Source organism: Ipomoea nil, unplaced genomic scaffold (genome assembly GCF_001879475.1).
Source record: "Ipomoea nil cultivar Tokyo-kokei standard unplaced genomic scaffold, Asagao_1.1 scaffold1558, whole genome shotgun sequence".
Lineage (NCBI taxonomy): Eukaryota > Viridiplantae > Streptophyta > Magnoliopsida > Solanales > Convolvulaceae > Ipomoea > Ipomoea nil.
The window spans coordinates 241,476-260,426 of NW_017617986.1; the positions used below are offsets into that span (position 1 = coordinate 241,476).

Here is an 18,951-nt window from a genome sequence, read left to right on the forward strand (position 1 = left end):
CGAAAAGTGCAACGTCAATGTTAACTTAGGGACGAAAATGAGCATGACCAATACTCAGGGACAAATTCTGCAATTATTCTCTAACTTGGGGACGAATTCTGCAATTATCCTCTAACTTAGGGACGAAAAGTATAATTTTCTCTTATTATTATTATTATTATTATTATTATTATTATTATTATTATTATTATTATTATTATTATTATTATTATTATTATTCACCTACTTAAATATTAAATATATCGAATGATTTGATATAATATTTTTTTTATTAAATATTTTCTCTCTCTTTCCCTCTCTCTCACAGACATATACATTCAAATTATCATTAATATATACATGTGTCATGTTTTGTCATTTAACATCTATCACTCCCTTAACAACTCATTTTATTATTAAATATTTCAGTTTAGTTTTATTAAAAGCCATATTTTCTATATAATTAATGACACCACAACCCACTAGATATTAGTAAATACAAGAAAACTCTACCATACTAATAAGAGCTCAAGAGAGTTAGGCCTATAATAGGTAGAAAAAAATGACGGTCAAATTTTTTAATCAAATGAATGGATCAGATTGATCAGACTTTAATTTTTCGTTAAGATTTCCTAATTTATCCTTAATGAATATGATTATCTGTTAACTTTTTCGTTAAATATTATCTTTTCCGTTAATTTCTGTTAGTTCACCATTAACTTACTCATTGATTTCAATAAGAAAGGTCTTAGGTTTTGAACATCATCCCAATCAAAATTGGCATAATTAGTACTCTATTTTACTCTTATTAAATTAAATACTAATTTAGTAGCTACAACAAAAAATAATACATATGCATTTCTTTAATTTAGAATTATGTGTCTACAATGTCTTTATTCAAAAAAAATTATTCATTATCAATAAATTAAATAAGAGAAATAATTTCATTAGTTATATTGTATTTATTTTTCTCCAATATAAAATTTCTTTACATTCAAATTCATCAATTGATTATATTCGCTACATTGTTCATACAATGTCTTTATTAAAAAAAATTTTATTCATTATCAATAAATTAATTAAGAGAAATAATTTTATTAGTTATATTGTCTTTATATTTCTCCAATGTAAAAATTCTTTACATTTAAACTCATCAATTGATTATATTCACTACATTGTCTATTATCTTTTTTGTGCACTATTTTTTAATTAAATATCAAAGTTATAATACAAAATAATATTATATATTTATTTATCAAGTATTTTATTAGTACTATGAAAAAAATTAAAAAATTATAATTAATAAAGCCAATCATATTAACTACTTGAGGATTTTGTTGACAAAGAGAGTATTCAAATCACACAACAAATTGGAGTATTGAGAACTACCTCGCAATGTCCTTGTTTGACAATCAACAGTTAGTGGTTAGCGTTAGCGGATTATATTAGCGAATTTGACCAGCGAATTATGTCAACGGTTGATAAAAAGATATTTGAAAAAATTAGCTGTTTAGATTAACATGTAAAATGACATAATAATAATAATAATAATAATAATAATAATAATTGTTTTCAAAAAATAAAAAATATAATTAAGCCAATTATATTAACTACTTGGGGGATTTATTGACAAAAACGAGTATTCAAATCACACAATAAATTGAAGTGAGAAACTATCTCGCAATGTCCTTGTTTGGCAATCAGCAGTTAGCTCTTCAATATTAGTATATATTTAATATTTTATGCCATAATTTTTATTTGCTCTCACTTATGTCCCGTATTTGGTTTCAATCATACCTATACAATTATGTTATTGACAATTATAATCAATCTTGACTATATTATTTTAACGTTCAATTATCTATGCATGAACAATTCCAATATAATCTTACCTTAATATACTTTAAAGTACTTATTTAAAAAAAATATTGAGTATTTTTCCAATCGTGCAATGCGCAAAACTAGTAATATAATAAAACTCTGAAAATGATAATTGGGCTCTTGATGAATAAAAATCTGCCACAATTTTATTTGAAAAAAACAACAACAAAATTAAAAAGAAAATATGATCCATTTCTTTTATGAACTTAAGTATGTCATAAAAAGAGAATAAAAAGTAAAGCAAAAAGTGAGACTGTGAGAGTAATGATAGCATATTATTACTCATAAAATTTAATTTAAGATGAGGAATTAATCCGGAGTTAATTTGATTCAGGATATTGAAATATGCGGAATGCGGAGTTGTGGATACTAAACCCGCCGTCGATGAACAAGTTATGACCGCTGATATATTTAGCTTCATCACTGGCCAAGAAAAGAGCCGCACTTGCAACATCGTCAACTTTAAGAGTCACGCCCTTAAGATTCGCGAGCGTGTTCATCGTATTCTCCAAATCTTCATCGTTAACGCCCACGAATTTCGTCGCCAGCGGCGTCGCCATCGCGTACGGCGACACGCAGTTCACGCGTATCCCGAACTGCCCAAGCTCCACCGCCAGGTTCTTCGTCAGCCCAAAAACCGCGTGCTTCGACGCCGCGTAAGCGTGAGATGCGGCGCCGGCGAGGGTTGAGCTCACGCTCGAGGTCGACAATATGCAGCCGCGGCGGGCCGGGACCATGACGCGCGCCGCGTGTTTCATGCCTAGGAAGACGCCGGTGACGTTGACGCTGAGCACGCGCTCGAAGTCGGCCTTGGCGTTGTCGGCGATGCGGGGTTTGTTATCGTCCGCGATCCCCGCGTTGGCGAACATGATGTCGAGCTTTCCGAAGGTTTCCACGGTCTTGTCGACGGCGTTTCGGACGTGTTCCTCGTTCGTGACGTCGCAGTGGAGGTAGGTGGAGTTGGAGGGCCCGCCGAGGGAGTCGACGACGGCGCTGCCGAGATCTTCCTGGATGTCGGCGATGGCCACTTTGGCACCGTGCTCGGAGAAAAGCTTCGCCGTGCATTTTCCAATGCCGCTGGCTCCTCCCGTTATCAGTGCAACCTTCCCTTCTAGTCTACACAATTTTTTAAACAAGTAAATAATTCTGAAAAATCAAACTTTTCAATTTTCTATAGAAATATTAATCTTGAGAATCTTCTTCCCTAAAAGTCCCCACTACTCATAGATTAATGACTTTGTATGTGGATAAAGTAAATTGAAATATGCATCTTAACTAGCCTATAGATCATAGTATATGTGATAGATTGTGGATAAAGACATACGATTGAGTCTTGACAGTTACAGTATGAGAGACACCAAATTAAATACTAGTCCTCTCATATATGGGGTTGGTGTTATGACAACCTCTGAAAGAATACTCACAATAAAATTATTTATTATCTACATATATTCTTATCGGTTGTTAATTAGTAAGAGTCGAACTTTGAAGTCTATTACGGAGTATCAAAGAATTTTCTGTATATATACTCAACTTTAGACATGAATGTTTAAAACAAGCTAAGGTAGTGGAAGAAATGCTTACCTTTTGGCCATTGTTGAAAGAACTGATGAAGTTGCCATATCTCTAACACACAAAAACAACAAGCTAAGGTAGGAACTAATTAAGTAGAGGGCTGGGCTGAGATTCTAAGATTTATATATAAACTACAAACTAATAACCTATATTTATATGTTTTAATTTATCCAACTTGGGCGAGGACGGCAAAGTTGACTACTTTGGGGAGTGGTTATTTGAATTTTTTTACTCAAATTTTAAATTGATTAAATCAGTATTTGACTCCGAAACATACGCCACGGACACAAATTGTGATATTTTTAATCAAAAATATTTTCTATCATTATAATTACCGCTTTTTGTTAACATTGTTGCAAAAATTGCACTTAAGCGCTGATTAATCGGCACCTATCAATTATTTAGCATATCACCATAATTGGTAATCTAGGTGGCCGACTAGGCCGCCTAGACCACCTAGTCGGTTAATTAGCTATTGTTTCCCCATTTTTTTTAATTATAGAGAAAGAGTTATTTCACTTAAAACGATATCGTTTTGAGTGAAATCACCCTAAATGTCTTTTAGGTTAATATATATTTAAAATTTTACTATTAACTATTAAAGTATTATATAGTTTATAATTATCAAGTCTTTAAAAAATAAAACAAATTAAAACACACACGGGTGCTCGAAGAGCATCTAGTGATTTTTTTAATCATATTTATTAGTCATTGTCAGATTAAAAAGTAACAATTACTCCGTATTTGTTTTCATAGAATATTAATGAATTTGTAAACTTCACGTGAATTAATAAGAAATCTACATATCTAATAAAAAATAACACATCAAGAGCAATGGGACTAATAGAGAATGGTAATCGTAACAATTTTTAACATTTTTCTTTTTAAAATTAAGAAGCAAAGCTAATCAATTTGAAATGCTAAATTATCCAAAAAAAAAAAATTTTAAATGCTAAAATTAACTGCAAATAACTCAACAGTTTTAAAACTAATTTTTTTTATTAAAAATCATTTTAATGGTTTTCGATAGAGACATTGTGTGCACATTTTTTTTTTTTCCGAAAATGAGGGAGTTCGATCAGAACTCAAGGTTAATGTGAATGCTCACGAGTCACGACGAACAATAATTAATATAAAATATTTCTTTAAATAATTAAATAATTAGTACTAAAAAATAATGGGAAAATGGCACTTTTCCCCCCTGAGTTATATACCTATAGCATTTTTGCCCCCTAAATTATTGAAGTGGCTGTTTTCCCCCCTGAAATGTTAAATGGACATATTTACCCTTCAACTAAATATTTAATTTATTTTTTTTTCTCCAACAAATTATGACCATAATTTGGTTCAAACCAAACAAACACTATAGCAACCAAACCGAAATATTCCAATTACAATTTAGAATCGAAATCCGATATTTAGAGTTTATTAAAATCGTGAACCAGAACGGACGGTTCATGTTCCGAACTGAAAAAATAAAATATATATAATGTTGAATTTATACTATTTTAAAATAAAAAATAAAATTTTAAAATAAAGACGGTTCAAAATCGCGAATCGGATCCAGAACCGCCAGTTCACGGTTCAAGATTCAATTTTTTGATACATAATTTTAATAAATTGACATTTAAATATTGGATTCTAGATCTGAATTATAACCGAAAACTATTAATTCGATTGCTATAGTATCCGGTTCAATTCAAACCGAACCGTGGTCATCCCTACGTATACGCAATAATTTGTTGGAGAAGTAAAATAAATAAAATAGGGAAAATGGCACTTTTTCCCCCTATGTTATATACTTATAGCACTTTTCCCCCCTCAATTATTTATGTAAGCACATTAGCCCCTCAATTATTTTAAAAGTGGTGGTTTTCCCCCCTAATATATTAAATTGACATTTCTACCCTTAAAGTAAACATTTTATTTATTTTACTTCTCCAACAAATTATTGCGTATATGTAGCGATTACCACGGTTCGGTTCGAACTGAACCAGACACTATAGCAATCGAATTAAAAATTTCAGTTATGATTCAGATCTAGAACCCAATATTTGGATTTCAATTTATTAAATTTAAGAATAAAAAAAAACTGGATCATGAACCGGCGGTTCCGGATCCCGTTCGCGATTTTGAACCGTCTTTATTTTAAAATTTTATTTTTTATTTTAAAATAGTTTAAATTCAACAATAAATGTATTTTATTTTTTCAGTTCGGGACATGAACCGGCCATTCCAGTTCGCGATTTTAATAAACTCTAAATATCGCGTTTTGATTATAAATTGTAATTGGAATATTTTGGTTTGGTTACTATAGTATCTGGTTTGAACCAAATTATAGTAATAATTTATTGGAGAATAAAAATAAATGAAATATTTATTTTAAGGGTAAATATGTCCGTTTAACATTTGAGGGGGAAAAAGAGCCACTTAAATAATTGAGGGTGAAAAAATGCTATAAATATAAAACATAGGGGGAAAAAGTGCCATTTTCCCAATAAAATATTTACTTTAAGGGTATAAATGTCAATTGAATATATCAGGGGGGAAAAAACACCACTTTTAGAATAACTGAGGGGGCTAATGTGCTTACCTAAATAATTGAGGGAGAAAAAGTGCTATAAGTATATAACTCAGGGGTAAAAAGTGCTATTTTCCCAAAAATAATTAAATAATTTAGTTTTTTTAGTTTTTAACTTTATTCTCTTTGATGAAAATATTGATAGCGAAACAACGTAACCTTAGCTTAGTGCAAACAAATTTAGAATAAAAAGCCGGCGCGTTCCTTTCTAGGAAGAATATATTCGGTTTTAAGATTTCAACTGAACATGAACCATAGAGGCTAGACCGGTGCTCACTGCGCACAAGGAGCCCCCCTCATTTTGAGAGGTTGCTCCCACACTGTCACTGGTGAGACTCGATCCCTGATCATTCTTCTAAAGTTTCACCTCTATGACCAGTTGAGCTACCCATATGGGCGGTTTCAAGATTTCATATATAGGCAGTTGGGTGATACCTAATAGCGCTTAGTTGATTGTGTTAATTAGAGGGTATAACTAGTTGATAATATTAATTGTTGTAAAAAAATGTTTGGTAAATTAGCTATTAGCTGATAGTTGTTTGGTATAATTTATTTTCTTAATTAAAAAGCTAATTGAACAAGTTGCTTGAAGTAGCTTTTTGAATTTTAACATTTTCTAGTTGTAAAAAGTTAATTAACCAAATACTTATATTAATATTTTAACTAAATCAAATAATTAATAGTTGTCAAATAAGTCAAAATTGACCTATGGACCAATTTTTTACCAAACATGGCCATAATCTCATTTCATTAAACTAACTTTATTACTTCCTCAAATTTTTACCAAACGAATACTTCTAACAATGATCCTAGATTCCCCGTCCGTGACCACTCCAGCTCCAGCTACGCATCCTCAAACGGCTCAGGAGGATCACGACAACCCCGCATCATCAGAAACGGGATGGAGTAACATGTCGGTTGGATGCCACGGTATCAGCAAACGAGGAACACACATATTTTGGGGCAGTCCTTTTATCGGAGACTGGAGCATTCTTAGGTTATGCAAGCGCCCTTTACGTAACTTGGGAGACCCCATCTGGCTAAAGCCATGGTTGTGAGGGAAGCCTTATCATGGCTCGAGAATAAAGAGTGGAGATGAATCACAATTGCAATGGACTGCCTTAGGGGCTGTTTATCCTAATGAAAAAATTGAGAGTTTTTTGCAAAAATAAAGAATTGGAGGAGTGAAAAAAATAAAAAATAGAAAACTTGTTTACTAAATTTATTTCTCAGGGGGCGTTTGATTCACGGAATCTTGGATTACCCCAGTTAATAGGATCACCTACAGGAAGGTAATGTGAGATTTTGGGAATGTAAGATTACCTTATGGGGGCGTTTGGTTCAGGTTATATAAGATAACCAAGGGAATGTGACATTCCAAAGCTCACATTCCGGTGTTTGGTTCATATTATCTCAGGGAATCTAACATTCCCAAGGAATGTCACATTCCCTCCACATAGGATTTTGAAGGGAATGTGATTCCCTTCAAAATCTTAGGTAATCTAAGATAACCTTGGTTATGTTAGTTATATATATATATATATATATATATATATATATATATATATATATATATATATTATGTTATGTTAGTTTATAAAATAATTTTGTTTCTCAAGTTCAAGATTTTAGTTAATATTTTAAAATCATGTGATTATATATGATACCGTTATCTTATTTATTTATTTTAATTTTTAAATTTATTAAAATATATGAAAATATGTTTAAGGATATTATAGTGTGTATAAAAGATAACCCTAAACCAAACATCATTATATTACATACCCCAATTTTAACCAAACACAGGAATCTAACATTCCCAGTAATCTAACATTCCCAGCAATCTAACATTCCCTAGGTAATCTTACATTCCGTGAACCAAACGACCCAAACACGTAACATTATGTGTTTAGTTTGGATTGTATAATATAATATTACCTTGTTTGGTTAATGGTTATATTTTAGGTTATATAGGTTTAAGTTCCAGTGCGGGTGAAGGTTTACCGTGCGGTTGTGCAGGTGATTAATGTGCGCGAGTTTTGTACTTAAACTGCGTGAGTATTGTGCTTAAGGTGCGTGAGATTTGTGCTTAATGTGCGTGAGTGTGTAATACTTAATGTGCGTGAGTTTTGTACTTAAGGTGCGTGAGTCTTGTGCCTAATGTGCGTGAGTTTTGTGCTTAATGTGCGTGTGTACTTAATGTGAGTTGTTGTTGAAACTTTAAAGTGCATGATTTTTGTGCTTAATATGCGTGAGTTTTGTGCTTAAGGTGTGTGAGTCTTGTGCTTAAAGTGCGTGAGTTTTGTACTTAATGTGTGTGAGTGTGTACTTAATGTGAGTTGTTGTTAAAACTTAAGGTGCATGTGTTTTTGTGCTTAAGGTGCGTGAGTTTTGTGCTTAAGGTGCGTGAGGGTTGTGTTTAAGATGCATGACTTTTGTGCTTAAGGTGCGTGAGTTTGTGTTCTGAATGTATGTTGTTTGTGTGTTTAAGAGTAAATACCACCTATGGTCCCTCGAGTTTTGTGGCATCGCCATTAATGGTCCCTAACTTTCGTAATTACCTTCCGTCATCCTCCGAGTTGCGAAAAGTCACTACTACAAAAAACGGATTTAACGTCTACATTATAATGTCGGTTTTTTGAAAATCCGACGTTAAATATTTAAAATTATTTTTTATTTTTTTTTAAAAAATACATATGACGTCGGTTATTTGGTATGACCGATGCCGTATATTAAATAAAAAATAAATAAAAAATAAATACGAGATACGACGTCGGCGTTATACGTTGCCGACACCGTATCTCAAATAAAATATATATATATATATATATATATATATATATATATATATATATATGGTATACGGCGTCAGCGACGTATATCGCCGACGCCGTATACTTGAATTTAAAAAAAAAATAAAAAAATAGTAGATACGGCATCGGAGAATTAATCTCCGACGCCGTATCTCTAATAATTAAAAAAAATAAAATAAAAATGGTATACGGCGTCGGCGACGTATAACGCCGACGCCGTATACTCAAATTAAAAAAAAAAAGAAATAATAAATAGGAGATACGGCGTCGGAGTTAAATCTCCGACGCCGTATCGTATAATTAAAAAAAAATTAAAATGGTATACGACGTCGGTGACGTATATCGCCGACGCCGTATACTCGAATTTTTAAAAAAAAAATAAAAAATAAATAGTAGATACGGCGTCGCAGAATTAATCTCCGACGCCGTATCTCCAATAATTAAAAAAAATATTTAAATGGTATACGGCGTCGGCGTCGTATAACGCCGACGCCGTATACATAAATTAAAAAAAAAAAATAATAATGAAGCTAGCTAGCTAGAACTTTTCAGATCGGCGCCCAAACATTTCACACTCAACATTTCACTCCTCACTGCTCCAAACGCCCTACGCCACCGCCGCCGAACGCCCTACGCCACCGATGCTCTCCAACGCCGCCTAAGCCGTCGTCCACTGCCTCGCTCGCCGCACGTCGACTTCGTCCTCGGCCTCGCTCGTCGCACGTCGACGTCGTCCTCGGCCTCGCTCGCAACAGTGCCGTCGTCTTTGGCCTCGGCCTCGCTCGCCGTCGTCCTCGCCGTCGCCCTAAGCCGCCGTCCTCGCCGTCGCCCAACGTCGCCGCCGCTCGCCGCCTCTCCTGCAAGGTACGTACGTATATATATATATATATATATATATATATATATATATATATATATATATATATATATATATATATATTATATTAACAATGGTTTTATATATATATTTTTTGAATTTTGAATTTTATATATTATTATTGTGTATATTTTCGAAATTTTAGGAATAATTGTGTATATATATTTAATTTTATAAGTTAGTGGGTCAATTATGAATTGTTGTGTGTATATGTGGAATTTTATGAAATTTTGTTTATATATTATTGTGTATATCTTGAAATTTTAGGAATAATTGTGTATGAACATTAAGGAATAAGGTTTAGTTTATAGATATATAGAACAAATATTATGAATATAATACATAATTTAAGTGAACAAATCTTAGCTTGCTAGGTGAATCTTGGTCCATAATTTGCCTTTTCAAGTATATAACTTATCAAATAATTTAATTGAACAAGCTAAGTGTATAATACATGATGATGTTATTGAATATATTGCACTAGTTGATACTTAATATAAAATGATGTTGTTTTGGACCAAGGCCCACCATGCTAGGTGAATCTTGGTCCATAATTTGCCTTTTCAAGTATATAACTTACCAAATAATTTAAGTGAACAAGCTAAGTGTATAATACATGATGATGTTATTGAATATATTGCACTAGTTGATACTTAATATAAAATGATGTTGTTTTGGACCAAGGCCCACCATGCTAGGTGAATCTTGGTCCATAATTTGCCTTTTTCAAGTATATAACTTACCAAATAATTTAAGTGAACAAGCTAAGTGTATAATACATGATGATGTTATTGAATATATTGCACTAGTTGATACTTAATATAAAATGATGTTGTTTTGGACCAAGGCCCACCATGCTAGGTGAATCTTGGTCCATAATTTGCCTTTTTCAAGTATATAACTTACCAAATAATTTAAGTGAACAAGCTAAGTGTATAATACATGATGATGTTATTGAATATATTGCACTAGTTGATACTTAATATAAAATGATGTTGTTTTGGACCAAGGCCCACCATGCTAGGTGAATCTTGGTCCATAATTTGCCTTTTTCAAGTATATAACTTACCAAATAATTTAACTTAAAATGTTGTGAGAAAAATGTAATACTAATTGGCCGAAATGAATATAGTGTAGTTGTTGTAGTAGTTATAATTATATAAATTTGTTAAAATGTTGTTAACAAATGTTTAACTAGGTTATTATTATTTTAGATTGGCTTGTGATGGATAAAAGTTGGATGAAAGCTAATCGACTTAGTCAGGAATATGAAGATGGAGTTAGAAATTTTTTACAGTTTGCAAATAATAACCTTCCGAATAGTAATAAGAGGTTCTTCTGTCCTTGTACGAAATGTTGTAATCAGAAAAGGTTAGGTGAAGAAGACATATATGATGATCTAATTGTTAATGGGATTAATCCATATTATACACAATGGATTTGGCACGGTGAAAGCGATGTGGCTACAACATCTAACATGTATGTTGACAATGAAGATGATGAGTCTGAAGATCGGTTGGATGAAATGTTTCGCGATGTTGGAGAAGAGTTTACCAATCGGTCAAATGAGTTGGATGAATTATTGAATGATTCAAAACAACCTTTATGGCTAGGGTGTAGTAAATATACCAGATTATCGGCTGTATTAAAATTATTCAACTTGAAAGCTGGGAATGGGTGGAGCGACAAGAGCTTTACTGCTTTACTTAAAATAGTCAATGATATGCTTCCAGATGGTAATGAACTTCCCAAGAGTACATATGATGCCAAAAAGATGTTGTGTCCCATGGGTATGGGATACAAAAAAATACATGCTTGCCCTAACGATTGCATATTGTTTAGGAATGATTACAAAGACTTGCATGCATATCCAATATGCGGGGCATCTCGTTATAAAACAAGAGAGAGTGGTAAAGTACGTTTGAAAAGTCCACCAGCTAAAGTTTTGTATCTCCCAATTCTTCTAAGATTTAAGCGCATGTTTGCAAATCCAAGCGATGCGAAGAACTTATCATGGCATGCAGATGAAAGAATTTCCGATGGCAAGCTTCGACACCCGGCTGATTCTTCTCAATGGATAACATTTGATAATGCATTTCCTGAATTTGGCCACGAGTCGAGAAATCTTAGACTTGGACTTTGTACTGATGGTATTAACCCTCACGGGAACCTAAGTAGCAAGCATAGCTCGTGGCCAGTTATGTTGATAATTTATAATCTACCCCCGTGGTTGTGTATGAAACGCAAATACATATTATTAAGCTTGATGATTTCTGGGCCAAAACAACCAGGTAATGATATAGATGTTTTTTTGGCGCCTTTGATTGATGACTTGAAGCAATTATGGGATGAAGGTGTGTTAATGTTTGACGCATACCGGAAGGAGACTTTTAAGTTGCATGCAATGCTTTTTTGCACAATCAATGACTTTCCAGCTTATGGTAACTTGTCTGGATATAGTGTCAAAGGTCATAAGGCATGCCCCATATGTGAAGATAATACCTGTTATCATCAACTGGTTCATGGTAGAAAGACTGTATACATGGGGCATCGGAGATTTCTTGATAAATTTCACCCTTATAGAAAATTAAAAAAGGCATTCAATGGCGTTCAAGACTATACAGATGCTCCACAACCATTAACAGGGAATCAAGTTTATGAACGAGTTGAATGCATCAATGTTACTTTTGGTAAGACTCAAAAGCTTCAATCTCAAAGAGGTAAGAGGTCAAAAGAGATACCTACAAATGAGAAGAGTCCGTGGAAAAAGAAATCTATATTTTTTGATCTTCCATATTGGAAGACACTAGATGTGAGACATAGTATTGATGTGATGCATGTGGAGAAAAATGTATGTGATAGTCTTGTTGGAACTCTTTTAGACATTAAAGGTAAGACTAAAGATGGACTCAATGCTAGATTGGATTTGGTTGAAATGTGTATACGACCTACATTAGCTCCACGTTGCGGGGATAAGAGAACATATTTGCCTCCAGCTGCTCATACTTTATCAAGAAAGGAGAAAATAAGTTTTTGTGAGTGTTTACGTGGAGTAAAGGTACCACAATGGTATTCATCAAATATCAGTAAACTTGTTAATATGCAAGATTTAAAGTTGGTGGGGTTGAAGTCTCATGATTGTCATGTCTTAATGCAACAACTATTGCCAGTGGCTGTTAGAGGCATATTACCTAAAAAGTTGAGATATACCATCATAAGACTTTGTTTCTTTTTCAATGCAATATGTGGGAAAGTTGTTGATCCAGACAAATTAGATGAATTGCAAAATGACATTATTGTTACACTGTGTCAGCTAGAGATGCACTTTCCACCTTCATTTTTTGATATCATGGTTCATTTGCTTGTGCATTTGGTGAGAGAGATCAAACATTGTGGTCCAGCTTATTTGAGGTGGATGTACCCATTTGAACGGTACATGAAAGTATTAAAAGGTTATGTTAGGAACCGATATAGGCCGGAAGCATCTATAGTTGAAAGCTATGTTGCAGAGGAGGTTACTGAGTTTTATACAGAATATTTGGCAGGGGTAGAGGCTATTGGTGTTTCTACTAATCGACATGAAGGAAGAATTGCTGGGAAGGGTACTCGAGGAGTCAAAGTGAAGACTATGCCTCGTGAAGATGTTGAGGAGGCACACTTGTACATCTTGCATAATACAAGTGAAGTCGAGCCGTATTTAGATGAACACAAGGCATTGATTAGAGAGCAAAATCCAAGAAGGACAGACATAAAGTTTTGGAAACAAATCCTGGTAACTTTTAATTTTGTAAGATTTTGATTTATTCATAAAGTTTCTATAATTACATTTCTAACTAATAAATAATTTTGTTTTGCAGAATACTTATGATATTCCCGACACAACTGATATGAGGAAAGAATGGTTAAAATATGTGGGTGATCGGTGGAAAGATTTTAAAGCGAAATTGGTGAGCAAGTATATATACGGTAGTTTTGCAGGTATGAGCCCATGTATAAAATACAACTTCATTGAACAAGAGACATGGGATGAGTTTGTAAAGTCGCATACAGGTTCAGCATATGAGGTATCGTTATTATTCTATCAATATTTCCAACATAAATTCTATCATTACTATGAGGGACATGTAAAGAGTTTGATTAATATTTTGTATTTATATAGGCAAAAAGAAAAAAATATCAAGACATACAAGCTAAGAATATTCATCCACATCTTTTAGCTCGAGGAGGTTATAAAAGGTTGGAGAAGATGATGATGGATGAGAAGTTGAAAGAAAAACAAGCGTTGGCTGATGCAGATCCGACGTATACAATGAGTCCTCCAAGTCCTCCACGTAGAGCCGAAAAGTGGAAGAAAGCAAGAATTGACAAGTCAGGAAATTATCGCACTGAATCAACAAGATTGGTGGCGGAAAAAATTGTAAGTAAATATGTTGTCATTTACTAAAGTAATAGTAATTATTATTGAATAATTTTTATATATGTTAGGATACTCTTGAGATCCAAATTTCTCAAGGAGAATTTGTTGAGAAAGGAAGACAAGATTCATTGACTGTTACATTGGGTACTGATGAGCATTCTGGACGTGTTAGAGCCATGGGAAGAGGACCAGGCTTCAAAAGTGTATTTGGCCATGCAAAACGTCGCGAAAAGCCTCCTGAAGATGTTCAACAAATGGTTGATGATGCTGTTGCAGTAGCGTTAGAGAAACAAAAGCAGCAAAATATTTCTGAACGGGAGGAATTTGGTCAACGATTAACTGAGCAATTTGAGGCAAAAATAGCTAGTATGATGTTGAAATTTAGTGCTATGCAGACTCCTTTACAAGCAAAGCAGGTGGATGACGTATGTGTGGATGTTGTGTCACTACCTCCAAGTGACAAAGCTAGTTCCCCAGACCCTTTTAGTAATTTACCAGCTGTAAGTATTCGTTTAAAGTTATCTTATTATTATTTATCAATAAAATTTTATATGATTTTTAATTAAAAATTATTGTAGTTAGGGGCACGATGTCAACTGTTCTTAGAAGATCCAATTAGACGTCCAGTAGCATATGGGACAGCTTACAGTGGTGGACAGGTTCATGGGGTTGTACTGGATATAAATCATGTGAAAGTGAGCGTAAATGAAGTTAGTGATCCAAGTGCACATGTACCAATCCCCACTAGTGAGGTTCAGCTTGTAGGTGATGCAATTCAACACTTTATTGCTTGGCCAAAGAAGCTGGTAGAGTTATGTACTAAAGTTGATGTGGTATGTATACTGAAAATATTTCTATTTTAAAATAGTAAGTAATTTACTTTTTAAAATAATAATTCTTACTTGTATTATAATTCACAGTCAAAAGAAAAGACCAAATTGACTTTTCATTCGGGTGTGCAATCCGTTCATCAACAATTCACTATACCTGATGATGATTCTTTGACTGATGGATGCAAAAAGGCCTTTTCAATAGCTCGCCGTTTTGAACACCCTCTTGTGGTCCATGTGGCTCGTGGTATTATGGGCAACATTGACTATGACTTGCACCTTCTAAGTGATGAGATAATGCGTTTCTTAAATATGGAGGCCATCGATGTTTCTCTAGTTCAGTTCTTTATGAGGTAATAAGTTCTTTAGTATTATTTATTCATAATAGTTTTATATTTATATAGTTGGTAATCTATATATAATTGGTTGTGTTTGTGAATAGGGGTATTTACATTAGTTTTGAGTTGGCATCAAAAGACACGTATGGCTTCCTAGATCCATATTGGATTCAACCACAAATGAATAATATGGAAGACAGGAAATCATATATAAATGCCACCATGCAGTCGGGGAAGAAATTGGTATACTTAGCCCCATATGTTCTCAAGTAAGTATTAATTACGTTTTAAATAAAAGTACTTATATATAATATATTTTTATTATATATTATATTCACTTAAAACTAATAAATTATTTATTTGTAGTGAGCATTGGATGTTGATGGCGATTTGTCCTCGACTAAATGAAATTTTTTGGTTTGATTCACTTGGTCATGGGCCGCGTGAAGATATTAAACATATAATGGAAACGTATGTAAATTTATATAATTAATTAGTAGTTATAATTAAACTAGTGATGCCAAGTATTTATATATATTCTATGTCTTATATTAATAGGTGTATGACTGCAACAAACATGATGAGTGGAAAGAAACAAAATCGTTCACCAAAATGGACTATATGTTCGGTAAGTACTTCATTCACTTTGTAAAACATGCAAACTTATTGTTTTTTTTTATTAATTTATTTTATTTTTATTGTAATTCAATGTAGTGTGCTATACAAAAGGGAACCACCGAATGTGGTTATTATGTGATGAAGTTCATGTTGGAAATTGTTTCCAACAATCTAAGCAAAGGAATGGATAAGGCAAGTAATTTCTGAATATATCTTTTGGCTTCAAATGTTTAAAAATACTTGCTTATTTATTAATTTTATTTCTTTTGAACTTTGTAGGCTTTGGAAAGACAAGGAAGATTGCCCTACAACAAAAAAGAGATTGATGAAGTTAGAGACAAATGGTCTAAGCTTCTTATTGATGAATGGGTTAATAAAACGCTTCTTAGTTGATACTTTACGTTTAAAATTAGTTTATGTTTATTGGTTTAATGTTTAGTAGTTTTGTTGAATTGTGGTACTTATATTAGTTTTATGTTTAGTAGCTTGAATTAGCTTAATAAATTGTGTTCTTTATATTAGTTTCATGTTTAATAGTTTGATACTTTACGTTTAAAATTAGTTTATGTTTATTGGCTTAATGTTTAGTAGTTCTGTTGAATTGTGGTACTTATATTAGTTTTATGTTTAGTAGCTTGAATTAGCTTAATGAATTGTGTTCTTTATATTAGTTTCATGTTTAATAGTTTGAATTAGTTTAATAAATTAGTTGATGTTGAATGTTGAATGTTAAATTGCTAGATGCGCAGGATTTGAAAATTGATACAGGTGGGGTAGAAAACATAAAACGCATATAAATAAAAAAAAAAAAATAATAACATACGGTGGTAAAAACCGACACCGTAGGTTAATTATTATTTTTTTAAAAAATAATAAATATATACGGCTTCGGCTTTTAGGTAAAAGCCGAAGCCGTATATATTTATTATTTTTTTTAAAAAAAATAAAATATATATATATATATATATATATATATATATATATATATATATATATATATATATATATATATATATATATATATATATATATATATATATATATATATATATATATATATATATATACGGCGTCGGCTTTTACCTAAAAACCGACGCCGTAGGGTAATTATTTTTTATTTTTTAAAAATAATAAATATATACGGCTTCGGCGTTTACTTAAAAGCCGACGTCGTATGTAAATTATTTAAAAAAGATATATATATATATATATATATATATATATATATATATATATATATATATATATATATATATATATATATATATATATATATATACGGCTTCGGTTTTTAGGTAAAAGCCGAAGCCGTATATTACATACGACGTCGGTTGTTCAACCGACGTCGTATCATTTACTTACGACGTCTCTTAAGACGACGTCGAAAGATAACCGACGTTAAATGGGGTATTTTAACCGACGTTAAAACCGTTTTCTGTAGTAGTGAGTGGCCTTCTAGCGTCCTACCGTTAGTTGTTCCCGTCTGAGACATCAAAATGGAGGGCAACACTGTCATTTGACTTATACGAACACAATCAGACATTAAGGGGTCGTTTACCAACTTGGAAAAATGGAGGATTTTCCAAAAAATGGAGAAATTAAGTAGTGGAAAAAATAAAAATTTGAGAAGTTGTTTACTAAATTTCTTCTTCCAAATGCTTACTCCTTCTCCATTTTTCCACTTCATGTACATTTTTGGAGAGAACAAATTTGGGTTTTTCCAAATGGAGGGATGGAAGGGAAACACGGGTGAACAATAGCAATATACCAATAGGTCGGCTGTTTGAATCCTGCTGCTGCTTTGCGCCTTTACTGTAGCTTTTGCCTTTCTCTGCGCCTTTGCTTCAGTATTCTTCCGGCCTTCCTTTCTCCTACTCAAACTCCTATTATTATTATTATATTTATTATTATTAATTTTATTCTTTGTATTATTATTATCATCTTTACTATTTTTAATTAATTTTATTATTATTATTATTATTATTATTATTATCATTTTTTTGAAATTATTATTATTATTATCATTTATTATTATTATTATTATTATTATTATTATTATTATTATCTTTTATTATTATTATTATTATTATTATTATTATTATTATTATTATTATTATTATTATTATTATTATTATTATTATTATTATTATTATTATTATTATTATTATTATTATTATTATTATTATTATTATTATTATTATCTTTGTTGTAGAAATGTAAAAATGCTATGTGGGATGATTGTATTTAATAAAATTAGAAAATTAGAGAAATGAAGAACTAGAGGAATGGTGAATGAAAATTGAAAAATTGGAGAAATGGAAAACTGGAAGAATAGAGAAGAAAAAGTGGAGAAATGGAAATGGAAAAACAGAGAAACGAAGTAAACGACCCCTAAGCAATTGAAATTCACCTCTCTTAAAATTCCCAATTTACCAACCCTAGAACCCTAATATCTTTCCCAGTCAAGAGAGTGGCGAATGCGAAGGAAACCTAGCGAATTCTTCAACGACGAAGTAGCAATTTCAAGGTCAGAATTCAAGGCCAGACTAGGGCACACTTCAACGAGGCCATGGGTTCTCCACAACGGCAGTCGAACGGTATGTGAACTAACTAAGTAGGGATTTTGAATTTGAAGTTATACATTATGAATTTGTGTTATAGGGTTGTTTCTTTGTGTTACGGAAACCTCGTATATGTATTGGTTGTTTTCGTTAAGTTGAGTATGTGAACTGCATTTCTTTAAAGTATAGTATTGGACTTTGTTTATGGGAACATGGGGCCCATGTCTAGGTGGTGGGAGACCATGTGTTGCTGTTTTCATAGCATTTTCTGTAGTAAAAGCATTAAAATTTTTTGTTTTTTGTTTTTTTTGTTATTTATGTTGAAAGCACATATGTTGGCTTGAAATTGGGGACCACAGAGGGTTGAAAGCACATGGTGGTGTGTCTTTTTTGTTCTGTAATTAATTGTGACTGGGTTGGCTTGAAATTGGGGACCACAGAGGGTTGAAAGCACATGGTAGTGTGTCTTTTTTGTTCTGTA

At 32.5% G+C, this 18,951-nt stretch overlaps 1 protein-coding gene across 2 annotated transcripts; it reads right to left on the reverse strand.

Moving 5' to 3' along the window:
• Positions 1-2,031: 2,031 nt before the first annotated feature.
• LOC109189609 (secoisolariciresinol dehydrogenase-like) lies at positions 2,032-3,560 on the reverse strand. 2 transcript variants are annotated; one of them, XM_019340221.1, is made up of 3 exons: positions 3,445-3,560; positions 2,181-2,976; positions 2,032-2,131 (listed from the first exon to the last, which is right to left on the reverse strand). In XM_019340221.1, exons 1-2 carry the CDS (start codon positions 3,480-3,482, stop codon positions 2,181-2,183), a joined length of 834 nt encoding a protein of 277 aa, XP_019195766.1. In that variant the 5' UTR covers positions 3,483-3,560; the 3' UTR covers positions 2,032-2,131. The 2 variants fall into 2 exon arrangements, with proteins under 2 accessions (XP_019195766.1, XP_019195765.1); XM_019340220.1 differs by lacking the exon at positions 2,032-2,131 and having other exon boundaries at positions 2,146-2,976.
• Between the last annotated feature and the right edge of the window lie 15,391 nt (positions 3,561-18,951).